This window comes from Pinus tabuliformis, chromosome 1_2 (genome assembly GCF_031772625.1).
Source record: "Pinus tabuliformis cultivar Carrire ecotype Pingquan chromosome 1_2, CPIR1, whole genome shotgun sequence".
In the NCBI taxonomy this organism is placed as follows: Eukaryota; Viridiplantae; Streptophyta; class Pinopsida; order Pinales; family Pinaceae; genus Pinus; species Pinus tabuliformis.
Window position 1 is genome coordinate 485,426,237 of NC_142298.1, and position 16,415 is coordinate 485,442,651.

Consider the following 16,415-nt stretch of genomic DNA (forward strand, 5'->3'; position numbering starts at 1 on the left):
TCAAAACAAGAAGAGGAAACCTTGCGTTTAAAGAACCTTAATAAAAATTTATTAGAACAAATCAGAGATCTAAAAAATGAAAAACTCAAAAGTCAAAACATTGAAAATAAGGTTGATGAATCAGAAACCAAAGAACTTTTACGTCTGAGAAACCATAATCAAAATCTACTCACTCAAATTAAGAAACTTAAGGATGATAAGAAAGCATTAAAAGACAAGTTAGAACAATTTACTCAAGAAGTATCGAAATCTCCCGTCGTAACAGTCCAAGTTGAAGATAAGGGAACAAATACCGATCCAATGAATATCATAACTTAAGAAGAATGCAAACTAGTTGAAGAAAAGACACACTTAGATGTTGCAGTTCAAATGATAAACACCCTAAGTGAAGGTTCTGTAACCAACTCAACAACATCGTCACCTGAAGTAAATAAAAAAATTTCCACACACTTAATAAGGGAAAGTCAAACCAAAAAAGTTCCCTATCGACATCCGAATCATGAGAGTAGACAACTAAACTATGCTACATATTGGGACCATTCAGACCATAAACAACAAATTGATGTTCCGGAGAATAGTGATGTAACCTCAATCCAGTTCTGTGATGACAAGTCGTTACAAAATTCCAGTGATCAGAATATTGCACAGAAGCTTAATCTAGGATGGCCTGATCCCTTCTCGGTGCGACAATTTTGTTTGTCACTTAGAAGATCATATCAACTTGTATCGACGAAGATGATGGTTTCGAGATGAGAAGACATTCGAAACCGAAAAAGAGATCAAGCTTTTTTCATCAACAAGCTTTGAGGACAAATTTTTTTGAGGAGGAAGGCAATGTTATGAATAAATATATAGGAAATAATGTAAAATAATATAAATGATAATAATCATAAATAATGATTAGTTGATTTGTAATTAGTAAATAGGTTGAAGAGTCTTGTCTAAATGAGAGATGACTCTCCATGAAGAGACACCTGCTTGGTATATAAGCAAGCCTCTCACTCTCTTTGTATCATTCTTATTCACACATTTAATATATAATATTTGTATCCTCATGGATATCTTTATATTTCAAGTCTTCTGGAGTGATTAATCTGAAGAAGGAACTATGTTCGCTTCAGCAGCAACAAAAAGACCATGTGAGGTAGTTTTGGCTTTAGAAGAATATTGGGAAATTTGATGCTTGAACAACCCAAGTGAACAGTTCTTTTTGGTGACCATAAAGGTGTTTTTAAATTAGTGAACCATCCAGTTTTTCATGAGCAGACTAAACACATTTGCGTGCTTTGCTGATCAGACACCTTGTGGAATAGGATGAGGTTGAACTTCATTATTGTACCACGCAAGACAGACTGCAGATATTTTCACCAAGCCACTTAGTCTAGATAAGCTTGTTAAATTTAGAAACAAGCATTGTGTAATATCCAAAATGACCATAATAGGAAAATGTTAGCGTAATTACTATTTAGGATTAATTTTACAGAAACAAAAGTACATTAAAGTACTCTAGAATTAATAATAAATTAATAGAAATAAATTACATAATGTTTCTCCCTCTCGAGTCTCAACGTATATACGAAGACCTATTCTACTTTGATTTGAATATAGAGTTGATGGTTCTCTCTTCCATGTGTATGGTTCTCTCTCTCTTGCTCTCAAGTTTATCTTTCTGATAGTTCCTATAGACCATAATTCTATTTTTCTGGGCTAGTATTGCAGCAATTTGACACTCAACAATTTTATTTCTATTTTTGCTGCGAATGTTATATGCTTTATGTCTATTTGTTTTGTATATCAGTCAAAATAACACCTTCAATCAATATTCTCCTGCAACTAAACTTAATCTTTCATTGTGACTAGAGTTTGGAGTTAAATAATAGCTATGTTTCTTAGTCACATTGGTGAGGTTTGCATTTCTTGCTTAAGATATTCTTTAGACATTTATTTCATAGTACAAAATAGTTTTTTTTTGCTGACCATAGAAAAAATTCTAACATGTGTGTGCACTGGGCAGCAGGTGGAGAGAAATTATCTCCAGTGGACAAGGAGCCAGAGTTAGTACCAAAAGGAGATACGCCAGTTCCTACAACTAAGGTATCAGCTTCGGTTCTTGGAACAGACGTTGCTTATGCCCCTCCTGCTTCTGCTCTTCCTATGCCAACAGGTTTGGGTGGTTTGTCCACATCTAGTAATTATCCGCACTTGGAAGGCACAAAATGCATTGCAGAACCATCACCCTCTGCAACCAGTAAAGGTTCATTGATTAGAACAGGAAGCTCATCATCTATGGGTACAGAGTTAACAGCCACCACTATTATTTCAACTTTTTCAGTATCCTCACCAGGTTCATCTGTAGGATCTGCTTCTTCAGAAAAGTCAACACTTAATCCTTTTGCAAAGGTAAAATATCAATTCACGTTGGTCATCTTTTAGCAGCATTTCAGTTGAGATTATTCTTTCCTTTCTTTTTGAGAATGAGACTCTGTATTGTTGTGATTCAGGAATTCAAACTCAATCCAAATGCAAAGAGTTTTACTCCAGGCCAAAGTGGCTTACGGAAACCATCTCCTGGAGGTCAAAGTCCTTTTCACATGCCAAGCAATATTCCTCCGATTCCACATATGCATGGTTTATCCTTGGGGCTTGGATCAAGTTCTTTGGTACAACAACCGGCACAACCTCTTAAGTTTGGTCCTCAGAGCAATTCGCTGACGGCATCTGGAGTTACTTCTGCAACCTACTATCAGCCTGCAGCTAGTTTTTCTCCCACTGCATCAGGAAGTAGCATATTGACAAGCTTTCCTGCAGTCTCCACTGGCAGAATTCCTGCAGGACAGCAGGCAAGTTTATTTGACTTTTTGCACTTGACCATGCTATTGTTCTGTTTTTGAATATATCTGCGGGTTCTAACCTGCTTATTGCTGTTTGTAGTGACTCTTGAGATCTCTTTATCAAAGACACAATATGTGGTGTTGTAAGAATTGAAAATAAAAATATTTGCTTGAGGTATATTATGTTGGGAGCTACTCTTCCATTGACACTATCATGACATGTCCCTCAGATATATTCGTACAAATTAGTTCAAGTGAATTGTGAAGGTTATGTCTTTGAAAGCACTGAGAGGTGAAGAAAACACCACCTTGTTGCAGAGGTAGAACTATCAATGCATTCTCTCCACCTAATACATTCTGACTTTCAGAAGCATTTACTAAAGTACATCACATTTTATGTGAACTTAGGGTCCTTTAGATTGAAGTAATTGTTATAACTTTGGTTGTGATACTTGGAAATTTCATCATCCCAATCAATTTAGTAAGCACACAGTATTACTAGGTGAGCTCCTACCCTAGTGCAAACATTCCATTATAACCTCTTAACATGACATGGATTGATTGATATCAAACATTGTTCAACATGTATCCCTAAAATGGAGGTGTAATGCCCTTCCTAAATTATTTTGTCACAGGTTTAATTTCCCACAACTGTGGATAATTTTTGGTGACCTTGGAACCCATCCAATTTTGACTAAGGGACTTAGGAGAGAAAGAGGCCGAATTACTTTGCTAGTGGAATGTGGGGGCCACCCACATGGGAAAAACATACTTGGCTATGTGTGGAATCCGAATAGCCTTGGAGGGGAAATCGAAAGGCAAGGAAGAGGGGCCCACATAGGGAGGAAAGGCCCACAAAATTATAAATACAAAGAGCTCATCTACTCAAGGGGTCTTTTGTCGATTGAACTTACTTTTGTTGCTCGAGCTGCTTAGCCAGGTCACTCGCTGTTTAGCGCGAGTTTTCCAAGGGGGAGCTCACCCGTTCTTTGAGGGACTTCGAGTGCCACCCTAAGAAGGCCAAATCGTACCACCTTGGAGGAGAACCAGAGGGAATTTAGAGCATATCTTTCAGCTTGCGTAGCCAGTGCGTGTTTCAGGAGGATGTAGGAAGGGAGAACGTAGTTGGTTTTTCATGGGTCTTTCAGGCAGCATTTGCTAGGAGAAATTTGGCATTGGATCTGTAGGGGAACATCAACATTTTGGAGGATTTTCAGAGCAGGGGATTGCTGTAGCACGATTTACAACCATCTTGGCAAGCGTAGAGGCTGCTTTTTGGGCACATGTGGGAGCTTCAGTGAAGGATTGGAGAGATGGAGATTGCCGGGCGAAATAAGGGAAACCTTGGGGGAGAACATCTCAGCCATTTGAAGTGTTTTTTGGAGATTTTTCAGTGAGTTATAGGCAGGTCGAATTTTACAGTAGTTGGTGGAGGACGTGGTATCTGGGGGCCGGATTTATGAGGTCTAAACCAGGCCAAACCCTTTCTGGGTTTTGGTGGGTTTTGGTTGAGGGGTTTGAGGCTAATTTTGCAGATTTTTTTGAGAACCGAAGGTGGGGTTTCCAGTGGTTCCTTTCCAGCAGAGAGTGCAGATTTCTTGGCAGCACAGAGCATCATTGGAGACGCTATTTCTAACACATTGGGCTTGTATTTTGTCACCTGGGCTTTGTCACGCTTTCCATTGAGGCAAGCCTAGGTGCACTCTTTCCACATATTTGTACCTTGCTCCAAATTGATTAATAAAATGGCTCAACTGGTTCTAATTTCTAGAATTTATTTGGGTGTTTGTTGAATGTTTTGAAATTTCTGGTGTTGTATTTGTCATTTGCTTTGCATATCACTATTTTTTCCTAGTTTGGAACATTACAGTGGTATTAGAGCCCATATCTTGGCTCAGCCGTGGGAGATTTTCCTAGGAGTGAGGAGGACAGGCAGAATATAACCTACAGGAGACAGAGGTACCAAAGCCAGGAGAGGGAGTTAGAGATTACACCAGACATTGAGGAGCGTGGAAAGGTAGTGGTGGTAGAGGATATGGTGGAGCCTAGGAGTAAGGAGGATATGGCCTTTGACAACCTCTTGAAGGCCCTCAATGATTTAGCGAAGGGGCAGAAGGAGATGCTCGATGAGATCAAACCGAAGAATGGGGATCGGAGCATCCATCGGTATTTTCTATTTAAGGAGGCTTCTAGGGCCTCCCAACAGTATGACCACCCTTCACCGGCTACTCACCTACCAGCCTCAAGTGGGCCAACTAGGACTACACTACCATCTTTCTTGCCATCAACACCTAGAGAGCGGGGTGGGTCGGATGTCCAGATGCCCATGGAGAAGTATTTCAAGGAGTGGCAATCCATGGGGGAGGAATTCAAGACAACCCTATTTTTCAGAGACTATTGTCAGCTCAAGCCAAATGAGAAGGGAAAAAATTATAGAGGTCAGGGTACTACCAAGTGCACAACTCGGGCTTGGGTGGAGAAGTTGGACACGGAGGTGGAAGCCATTAAAATGGCTACACTACACTTGGAGGGGGTCACACGACTGGTGGTTTCATGGCTTGTCTACTATGGGGCATGCCAATGTGACTTTCTATGAGGATTATATTAGGAGAGTGGTGGAGCGCTTTGATAAGAGGGATTCAGAGGCTCACTTCAGGGAGTTGACCCAACTCAGATAAACGGGTCATCCAGAGCAGTAAATATTAGAGTTTCTGAGAGTCTCAGTCATGGTGCTAGATTTATTAGATGTTAGGAGGGTGTACGCATTTATTGAGGGGTTACTCGAGCCCATGCGTGGACTGGTGAAGTCATGCAGGCCCTCTACGCTATAGGAGATTGTGACGTGTGCTAGAGACTTGGAGGGGGCCATCCCTAAGACCTGAGCACCGATTCCTAAACGCACACCCTACCATCAGAAGGGAAGTGATACTAGAGCACCACCACAGAGAACAGCCCAGGGATGTGGGCAACTAGATGAGGAGACTAGGAGGGACGTCAGTAGGAGGAAACTATGCTTTACTTGTCGGAAGCCATGGGCATTGATGGAGAATCTAGGAAAATTCATGATTTAGTGATTCTTCTCAAAATTGTTGATAACAGTTTGTGTTGTCTTCTTCAATTAGCTTTGTTTTATTAGTGTGTTCTTCAATTCTTCAAACAGTTATCAACATGGACGATCAACAATAAAAACAAGTACACAAGATGTTGGCTCCAAGCCAGGGCAAAACCTCTCCTCTTGAGAGTAAAACCCTTGAATCTCTTCTTATAGATATTTAGATGAATACCAAGACCCTTGACAAAATAAACACAAGGTTACCTCCAAGATAAGTGTCACTATTCTCTGCACTGCTTGGTCTTTGATTCACTGTCTTGACTTCACTGTTCTCCTTCTCCTTATGTCTTCACTGTTTGGTCACTGTCTTCGACACCTTCTCTTCTTGACTTGCCACAGTCCTTTGATTCCTTGTTGATTACACCAAAGATAAGTTATGCCACCAGATAGCGTTATGTTGAGCACTTGTTGCTGTAGTTGCATATGCGCAGTCCTTTTATAAGTACTGAAGTATATACATTACAATGAGTGATATATTGCACTTCTGAAGGATGTCCCGAGGATACCTGTCAGGCTTATATATCCGAGCATGATTGAGAGGCTTTGAGATATCCTTACAGGCTTTTGGAAAGCATACTGAGCTTCACATATAGATATATCGAGACCTTGAGATAAATACCGAGACTTTGAGATAAACAATGAGACTCTGCCTTCGAGATGTGTCCAAGCTTCTGAGATATATGCCGAGACTCTGTCCTTCGAGATATGTCCACTATATATTCAATGACTGTAATATGAGATCCAAAGACTTTGAGAGATATGTCGAGACAATCTTTCTGAGAGATATCTGAGCTTCACTTATAGATCTCGAGAGATATTCGAATTTCACTTATCGAGAGATATCACTGTGTATTCGTTCCTTTTTGGTTGGCTGAAATATATATTTTATTCCAAAGATCTATTTACATTGACTCTATGTTACCCCTATATATATATATATAGGTCAACGATGATACATCAAGCTGACTGGAGAGCCTTTGAATCTAAGCCGACATGCAAGGAGACTTATTGCAGTTCGTAGAGCAGATTTGCAAGATGATTGTGACACTTATCTTGGAGCATATCCTTTGACCTTTGACCTTATGACTTTCATAATATTTATGATGAAACATAGAAATATCCTAAAGACATCAAGAAGTCGTCTTTGATCTATGGTAAACACATCTTGCTCATCAAACCCATGATGCAAGGAATAACAATTTTGTTCGTAATATTATAATTACAAGCCATAATGAAGACCGAAACTAGTTACTTTTCCTTCAACACTCCGTCTTAACTAGGGAGGTATTCATTAAATGGTACATGGCTATTCAACACTAAAGAGATCTCATAAAAATAGCTGGACTAGTAATCAATCTGTATAACATCATTATAACCAACATTGTCACATAGCAAGGCCCTGACTAACAACTCTATCTCTCAATAGATCATAACACAATGTTGGTGAGATCAATTACTTATAGACACCTTAATCATTCTCTCAAGGTACATACCCACTCGGGTGTTCACTAAGTATGACCTTTTAGGACTATTCTTGTCTTGGGTTCCCAGCGCTCAAAGAATATTGGTCCTCTTGCTTACTCTTGTCTTGGATGCCCTACACATCCTCAAAGAGTATTAGATGCCAGATGATTACCCAATCCTCCCATTCTTTCTTCCCAAGTGAAGACAAGAATGTTGTGTCTATCTCTTCCTCTTAATTGAGGAAGACATGCCCAAGTTTCCTTTGACAAGGAACTTGTCCAAGCTCCTTTGTAATTGGGAACTTGTTATAACTCCCTCTTAGCTAGGGACTTGTCCATTCATCAACAACTTCTTCTTCATGGGTCCTTTAGTTGCTTGATCTCCTTGTGATGTCATGAAGTTTTTGTTTGAACTTCTTCTAGGTAGGGCACCGACCATCGATCACTTTCCTTCCTGGCTTGTCATGTCACTGCTCCCTTCATGGAAAGTGGCCTTCTTGATATATGTCAGGCCTTTTTGTCATTTGGCTACTCCTTTGTCATCTGTCTATGCTTCAGAGTATTCATCACATAGATGCTTGCTTGTTCCCATACTTTGATTTGGTAGCCCTTCATAGCTTCAATATTAAATAGTGCTTTTGCTGGATGGCTTCTTTATCATGACATCTTTATGTAGGTATCAACATCCTGCATTCATGTTGACACATCTCCCAAAGATATACATTGTCATGGGTCTACATCTTTTTCCATCAGAGTCTTCATATCTTTTTGAGAGATTTTCTAGTCAACTCTTCTTAATCTTTTGCATGTTGATTGCCTTCTTCAGGGTCGCATATCTCACAATCTCTTCTTTCCTTACACATTCCATTCCCAGGTATCTTTTAGAGTTTTCTAATTAGAGTTATGTAATTGTAGTCAACCACCTCATATTTCATAGGAGGACATATTATGTTGATTTCATCTAGTGTGACTTATGTCTTTCTGCATCCTTTCAGAGGAGGAGATCCTTTTTCCTTTGATCATGCTTCTCAAGATAGAAGTATTGATCTGCAACCATATGACATGACATTATAAAACTTAAATACAAGCATACATACTTCATTTTATCTTTAGGTCATATAGGCTTCTTCCAACAACTTCCTTGATCTCATGTTGATCATGTCAACTTCTTTTACTAGCTTCTTTACCAATATGATGTACCTGCACCACTTAGACAACAAGTACAAACTAATTATGTAGAAGCACAAATTGATTATAACAAAACTTTTATAGTAGCGGAAGCATTTATAATTTTTTTCATAATCAGTAAGAGATTACACTCTTAATTACTTTAGTCATCTAGACCAGGTTTGATACAAACCCTAAGTCATATCAGCAATTCAATCATGATTAGATAACTTGAGAAACCATATGATAGACTATCTACTAGAGTTTTCGGTAAACCCTAGATTTTGTCAGCATGAATTGCTTCTACTAGGGTTTGATGTAAACCCTAGATTTTCTATCTATAAATTCTCAGCACACAATTTATAGATTCAGATGAATACACATACTAGAAAATTTAATCATTACTAGGATTTAGTTACAAACCCTAGATTTCAATCATTATCCTAGAACTCTCAAACTTTGACTAGGGCTTGACTATCAAACCCTAGATCCCATAATCTTTAGAAAATTTGATAAGCACATATTTCTAGGAGATAGCCATCATGTATAGACACATTATATAGTTAGACAATACATTGACCAAGACTAAGCTAGGAAAGGAAACACGTACCTAGGGTTTCATTCCTAGGACTTTTCATAGCATGAATCTTGCTTGTAGACCTAACAAAAACTTAGGTTTTTGATTCATTGTCAAAGCAAATTCTATCAGAACTTCAAGGGTTCAAGATTTCAACCTTAATAGGTTAGAGCTTCCATGATCATATCAAAAACTTGACTATGACATCACCAATAAATCAACTAGTATAGGAATTTCTTCATTGATAGCCCTAATTAGGTTTAGGGTTTCACACATCATCAATTTATGTCAATCAGTGTAGCAATTTTTATCATTAATATCCTTAAGAAGGTTTAGGGATTGACATCTTATCAATATTCCCTTAGGTTAGGGTTTCCAGAGAACCTTTCAAGGTTCTTTTCATTTAAACAATTTAGAAATGAATAGGGTGGTAGATTCATCGGATGATGAATTACCTCAAACAAGAATCTTTTACGATTCAAGAGAGCTAAACAAGATGAGCGTTAGTAGTGTAGATAGGATTTGACAAAGAGAATAACAAAACTTTATAATAGAGACATACCTGTGACTTTTGACAAACCTTTGTGATGCCTTCCTTCATACTCCTTGATCTTTTAGCAAGTCCTTCCTTAGAATAGTTAATAGTGGACTGCAATACATGCTTTCAAGCAAAACGGTGGTACCAAGACTATGCCTTTATTTTTCAAGTTAGATTTATTCTAGAATATATAGGATCAATTTAATTTATTTCATATCTAAGAATCACATGGACTATCTAAATGTTACAAATTGAACTAGCTAATCTTAGAGATTCATACATACCTTTGACTTGGTTACTTTAATACTTATTTGGTTATTTAAGATCTTTAGAGAATCATTCCACCTAACTATGATGACATTGAATTAGTGAGACCTTTCTTACTATGGTAGCTCCAGGTTAGGCAGAGACTGTAGCATCACCATAGGCTGAGACTCGAGCATCATCATGGGTTGAGACCAGGATTGTGACATACTGTGATTCTTACGAGACTGTGATATGCCTAAGATCGAGGTTGTGGCATAGACATCTTTGTATTGTAGATATTTCCTCTGTGACTGTGATATAGACACTTCTATCCGAGACAATGTTGACTGTGATAGTACTGAGACCCTTCTATCTGAGACTTTGATATAGTTGATCTCCTTCATGCCCTTCATGAACCATAGGTTTGATACCATGTTGAAGAATCTAGGGCAATTCATGATTTTTGATTCTTCCCAAACTGGTTGATAACAGTTTGTGTTGTCTTCTTCAATTAGCTTTTTTTTATTAGTATGTTCTTCAATTCTTCAAACAATTATCAACATGGACGATCAACAATAAAAACAAGTACACAAGATGTTGGCTCCAAGCCAGGGAAAAACCTCTCCTCTTGAGAGTAAAACCCTTGAATCCCTTCTTATAGAATTTAGATGCATATCAAGACCCTTGACAAAATAAACACAAGGTTACCTCCAAGATAAGTGTCACTATTCTCTGTACTGCTTGGTCTTTGATTCATTGTCTTGACTTCACTGTTCTCCTTCTCCTTATGTCTTCACTGTTTGGTCACTGTCTTCGACACCTTCTTTTCTTGACTTGCCATAGTCCTTTGATTCCTTGTTGATTACACTAGAGATAAGTTATGCCACCAGATAGCGTTATGTTGAGCACTTGTTGTTGTGGTTGCATATGCGTAGTCCTTTTATAAGTACTGAAGTATATACATTACAGTGAGTGATATATCACACTTCTGAAGGATGTCCTGAGGATACCTTTCAGGCTTATATATCTGAGCATGACTGAGAGGCTTCAAGATATCCTTATAGGCTTTCGAAAAGCATATAGAGCTTCACATATAGATATACCGAGACCTTGAGATAAATATCGAGACTCTTAGATAAACACCGAGACTTTGCCTTCGAGATATGTTCGAGCTTCTAAGATATATGCCGAGACTCTGTCCTTCGAGATATGTCCACTATATATTCAATGACTGTAATATGGGATCGGAAAACTTTGAGAGATATGCCGAGACAGTCTTCCGAGAGATATCTGAGCTTCACTTATAGACCTCGAGAGATATTCGAATTTCACTTATCGAGAGATATCACTGTGTATTCGTTCCCTTTTTGATGACTATAATATATATCTTATTCCAAAGATCTATGTACATTGACTCTATGTTACCCCTATATATATATATAGGTCAACAATGATACATCAAGCCTAGAGGAGAGCCTTTGAATCTAAGCCAACATGTCAAGGAGACTTACTTCAGTTCGTAGTGCGGATTTGCGTGACACTTATCTTGGAACATATCCTTTGACCTTTGACCTTATGACTTTCATAATGTTTATGATGAAACATAAAAATCCTAAATACATCAAGAAGAAGTCTTTGACCTATGGTAAACACATCTTGCTCATGAAACCCATGATGCAAGGAATAATAATTTTCTTCATAATATTATAATTACAAGTCATAGTAAAAACCAAACCTAGTTACTTCTCCTTCAACAGGCACCAGGCCATCAATGCACAACGGGAAAAACCCATTATATTGAGGTCTTTTAGGATAGTGACCAGTAGGACAATGTGGAGCTGGAGTATGGTGGGGGAGACATTGATGGTCTGACAGAGAGGGGATCACCACCACCACCACCACATGGAGGAGCATCTTTCGCACCATCTGGGGGAGTCCTTGCTTCCTTATGTCGGGTCCCCTAATTTCTGATGACGAGGATTAGAGGCACAGTGCAGGGGCAACGTGTCTCAGTCCCAACATTGCACGAGGTGGGGATGCGGAAGCGTCATTTCCAAAAAATCTAAGAAGTGAAGCGTCTACTATATATATATATATATATATATATAGATATTTGCATTTATATTAAAAAAAACATCCAAAATACCAAATTAGTTGTAGAAGACATGAAAACATGCATATTTTTACATAAATCAAGATAGATATGGCATCCATTGTACATCAATGATTAATTATTCCAACATCAACCATCTAGAATCTAGATTCCTCTGTTCTTGTCTAGCCTTTGCCTCTACTTCAATTCTATAGGGATATTAGTCAACATTGCCTAATTTTGATCAAACAACTTAATCAAGGCCTTATAATATTGTAGAGAAAGCTTAACATGCATGATCAATGATTTTGACTTGAGTGAAGGGTACATAATTGCTAAGGCCATGACAAAGGAGTTTAACAATCAACAACACCAACACTGGGGTACATATAGGGCTTGGTGATTTCGATTAAATGCCAATCACATGCCCTCATACATGATATAATCCAGTGAAACACCATAATCCCATTGATCCTGAAAACTGTTAAGTTTGCTGAATTTTGAATGGGATATCAAATTCTATTTTCTCCATATGAAGCCTGATGAGGTTGGAATCACTCTCAAACATCCTGAGTCATTTTATGGTATTGTTAAAAATTTAAGTAAAATGATGGAAATGAAAGATAAATGAGATGTCACTTTTACTTTAAGAATCTAACATTACCATTATGGAGCATCTAGGAAACATCTAGGGAGCATCAAGGGGCACATTGGGAGTATTCGGAAAGTTTAGTTCCTCACATAACAGTTTGAAATTTCCAAAAGAAAAAAACAAAAAAAATCCCCATAGAACTGTGTAAACCATACACGCTCGCTCAGATCCACTCACGATCCACAGTGGATACACGTCCGAACCTCCACAGATCCACACCTGATCCTTTTTGGATCCGCGGATCGGGCCTCCACAGTTCCAATTTTCTATGAATCACCAAAAAAAGGTGGATCCAATTTTTGGATCTGCGGTTCTCCCAAAGGATCAGTAGTGGATCTGTATGGGACACGGTTCTGCCTCCAGATCGTTCGGGGGGAGGGGGATGGTTCCTGCAACACTGCTCAGTCCTAGTAGACATTGGGGCTATCCACAACTTCATTGATGCTCAGATGGTTCAGAGGAAGGGCATCGCCACAACAGAGTTTGAGCGGTTTTCTGTCCTAGTGCTAGGGGATAGAACAACGCAGTGCACTCGATATGTTCCCGCCTTGACAATGATCATGGTGAACTACTCGATGATAGATCATTTCTTCATAGTGGACGTACTAGACACCAACGTAGTGATGGGTGTCTAGTGGCTATACTCCCTTGGCCGAGTCACCACTGATTGGAGGAAGTTAGAGATGGAGTCCACTGGGCTGGATGGCAAGTTGGTGGTCCTTAAGGGCATGCATTTGTATCCTCCTCAGACAGTTTCGGCACATCGAATGGGGGCAGATTTGATGCATGGAGACATAGTGTGGGTTGTAGAGCTGAGGATTTTAGACGCCGGGGGACAGGCCCAATCACCACACCCGGATATACAAGCACTATTAGACAAATATTTAGTGGCATTTGGGGATATTCCACCAGGGCAGACACCAGACAGGAGATGCGAGCACACCATTGAGTTGTAGCCAGGTGTGCAGGAAGTGATTACCACCCCTTATAGGCCACCCCATGGCCTATAAGGACGAGATTGAGCGGGCCATCAAGGAGTTGGTGGTGCTGGGCCACATTAGGTCGAGTTCTAGTCCCTTTGCTTCTTCAGTGTTGCTGGTGAAGAAGAAAGATGAAACCTTGCGCATGTGCATTGATTGCAGAGCATTCAACAAGAAGACGTTGAAGAACCGGTACCCCATACCACGCATTGATGAGTTGATGGATGAGCTTAGAGGAGCCAAGTACTTCTCTAAGATAGATTTGCTCTCGGGGTACCATTAGATCAGAGTGAGGGATCATGACATCCCTAAGACGGCTTTCAGATGTCATTATGGGCATTTTGAGTTTTTGGTCATGCCCTTTGGGTTGACCAACGCATCTGCCACCTCCCTGTCATGTATGAACCAGTGTTTTTAAAACCGGAACCGGTGACCGAACCGGTCCACCTAATGAACCGGTTTACCGACCAGAACCGGTCTAACCGGGACTGGTTTGGTCTAAACGAACCGGTTTTTAAAAAATACATTAAATAATTAATTTTTAATGAAACAAAACTATTTTTAAGATGTAAAACCATGATTCCAAGCCAATAGAGACAAAATATGCAAAGTTTGCTCATTTATATACCATGCAAAGGTGAATATATCAAAATGGCACCGAGTGCAATACAAATCATCGACAAAATAGCAAAATACATAAGAAATGAGGCTCTAAATGGCCTATAAAGTCCAAAAACAATGTTGCAAGCTATGAGGCCATTGGCCTACTACAAGTCTACAGTGTACACATGATCAATCATCAAGTCCATCACCACTACTAGACACATGATCATCATCAGGAGCTACATAGACATCATCTGGTTCAGAGTCTGAGGATGCCTCTGCCTCATCTGCAACATCAGTATCAATGCCACCAATGACAATAGAAGTGGACCTAATGGAAGCATGAGTTTTTCGACCTGCACGACTAGTGCCTTCCATTGGTTCCTTGCCTTTCCTTGATGCCGCTACTGATCCTGGTTCTGATGCCGCCACATAATCTGCCTCATCCTCCGCTAAAGCCATGTCGATATCAAAATCAGCCTCAAACACAGGATCTTCAGTCTCCTCCACCCATTCTGATGTTGGATCAATATCGTCCAACACAATGGGATCTAGATCAGGTGATTTGCTCATCATTTGGTTCCTCCTCAGTCGAAGGTTGTATTGCACAAAAACAAGATCATTTAACCGTTTTTGTTCCAAACGGTTTCTCTTCTTCGTGTGTATGCGCTCAAAAACAGACCAATTGCGCTCACAACCTGAAGCACTGCAAGTTTGACTGAGGACTCTAATTGCAAACCTTTGCAATTGAGGACACTGGCCACCAAATGACTCCCACCAATGTGCTGCAAAGAAAAAGACAATAATTAGTAACTTAGTTTATAATTTGAATTGTAAAGAACGTAAACAATTTTAACTTGAAATGAAAAACAAAATGGAAATTGGAATTGCTTACCTGGTTGGTCCACATCTCTTGCCATCTTTGCCAAGTTTTTGCCAAAAGTACCACTTGCTTGATTGAAAATAGTAAGCTGTCTATGTATATCCAACTGGTCTACATGGTTAGGGACCATGCGCTCCAAGCAATCAATCAATCCAGCTCTGACCTCCCCATCATGCTGATCTCCTAGCCGATTTTTATAGTGATACCTTGGGTTCAAAAAATACCCGGCTGCATGTATAGGACGATGGAGTTGATTGTTCCATCTGTTATCAATGATCTCCCATATACGGCCATATTTAGCTAACCTGTCATTGTAAGCTGCCCGTATCTGCTCCTTTGCCTGATCCATAGCTTCATAAATGTAGCCCATGGCCAATCTTTCCCCATCCACCAACCTTAGCACCTTAACAAGGGGCTCGGTAATTTTCACAAGCTCTACAGACCTTTTCCAAAAATAAGTGTCTAACACTTTCTTTTTGGTGTCTTTTCCATCTGGTCTACGAGCCCACCGAGATTCAGACCATTCATCAGAGGAAAACATTTTCTGCAAGTTTCTATGTTGACCATTGAGACATTGCAACGTGAGGAAGTGAGTTGCAAATCTCGTAATTGCAGGCCTAACAAGCTCTTTGCCTCCAGTGTGTTTCCTCATTAGGCTCAATACCCATGAGTGGTTGTAAATGTATTTTGTAATGCACTTGGCATGCTCTACAGTGTTTTTTACCCACTCCACCTTGCCTATATCCTCAAGCATGAGGTCTATGCAATGTGCAGCACATGGAGTCCAAAATATGGTCTTATATTTGGCCTCAAGCATCTTTCCAGCAAGAACATAGTTTGAGGCATTATCAGTGATGACCTGCACAACATGCTGCTCCCCAACTTCCTGAATAATGTTATCCAAAAGCTCAAATAGAAGGCTTGCATCCTTTACCCTATCAGATGCATCAATTGATTTCAAAAACATGGTTCCTTGAGGGCAAGAAACAAGGAAATTAATGATAGTGCGGTTCTTTCCATCGGTCCATCCATCTGACATAATGGAACAACCTGTTTTGACCCATGACTCTCTAAACTCAACCAAATACTCATCAATGGAAGATATCTCTTTTTGCAAAAGAGCTCCCCTCAAGTCATGCATACTAGGGCCTTTGAAGCCCTTTCCTGCAGCTATAACAGAGTCCCACATAGCTTGGTAATAAGGTGAGCGAGCAGCATTAAATGGGATATCTGAATCATACCACCATCTAGCAATGTATTAGTGAGAAGTT

At 39.5% G+C, this 16,415-nt stretch overlaps 2 protein-coding genes across 12 annotated transcripts in view; one reads left to right on the forward strand and one right to left on the reverse strand.

Annotated features, from left to right (window-relative positions):
• Positions 1 to 16,415, forward strand: part of LOC149206449 (polyadenylate-binding protein-interacting protein 3-like) — a 338,082-nt gene that overhangs the window by 189,218 nt on the left and 132,449 nt on the right. For 9 of the 11 annotated variants that reach the window (XM_089395426.1, XM_089395431.1, XM_089395432.1 and 6 more), the window contains 2 exons: positions 2,015 to 2,400; positions 2,502 to 2,840. In XM_089395426.1, the coding sequence (XP_089251552.1) occupies positions 2,015 to 2,400; positions 2,502 to 2,840 (725 nt within the window). The remainder of the gene's footprint in view (positions 1 to 2,014; positions 2,401 to 2,501; positions 2,841 to 16,415) is intronic. The other 2 variants (XM_089395433.1, XM_089395430.1) reach the window with 1 other exon arrangement.
• Positions 13,989 to 16,253, reverse strand: LOC149206451 (uncharacterized). Its single transcript, XM_089396345.1, has 3 exons — positions 15,157 to 16,253; positions 14,593 to 15,046; positions 13,989 to 14,049 (listed from the first exon to the last, which is right to left on the reverse strand). Exons 1-3 carry the CDS (start codon positions 16,181 to 16,183, stop codon positions 13,989 to 13,991), a joined length of 1,542 nt encoding a protein of 513 aa, XP_089252471.1. The 5' UTR covers positions 16,184 to 16,253.

What these genes read in the sequence shown, in the direction of transcription:
- LOC149206451 (XM_089396345.1), bottom strand. Translation starts at nt 16,183, where the DNA reads ATGTCAGATGGATGGACCGATGGAAAGAACCGCACTATCATTAATTTC. An exon ending in AAGAGATGTGGACCAACCAG is followed by an intron (nt 15,047 to 15,156) that starts GTAAGCAATTCC and finishes TTTTCTTTGCAG; the next exon opens with CACATTGGTGGGAGTCATTT. An exon ending in AAAACTCATGCTTCCATTAG is followed by an intron (nt 14,050 to 14,592) that starts GTCCACTTCTAT and finishes CATACATGACAG; the next exon opens with GGAGGTGGCAGATGCGTTGG.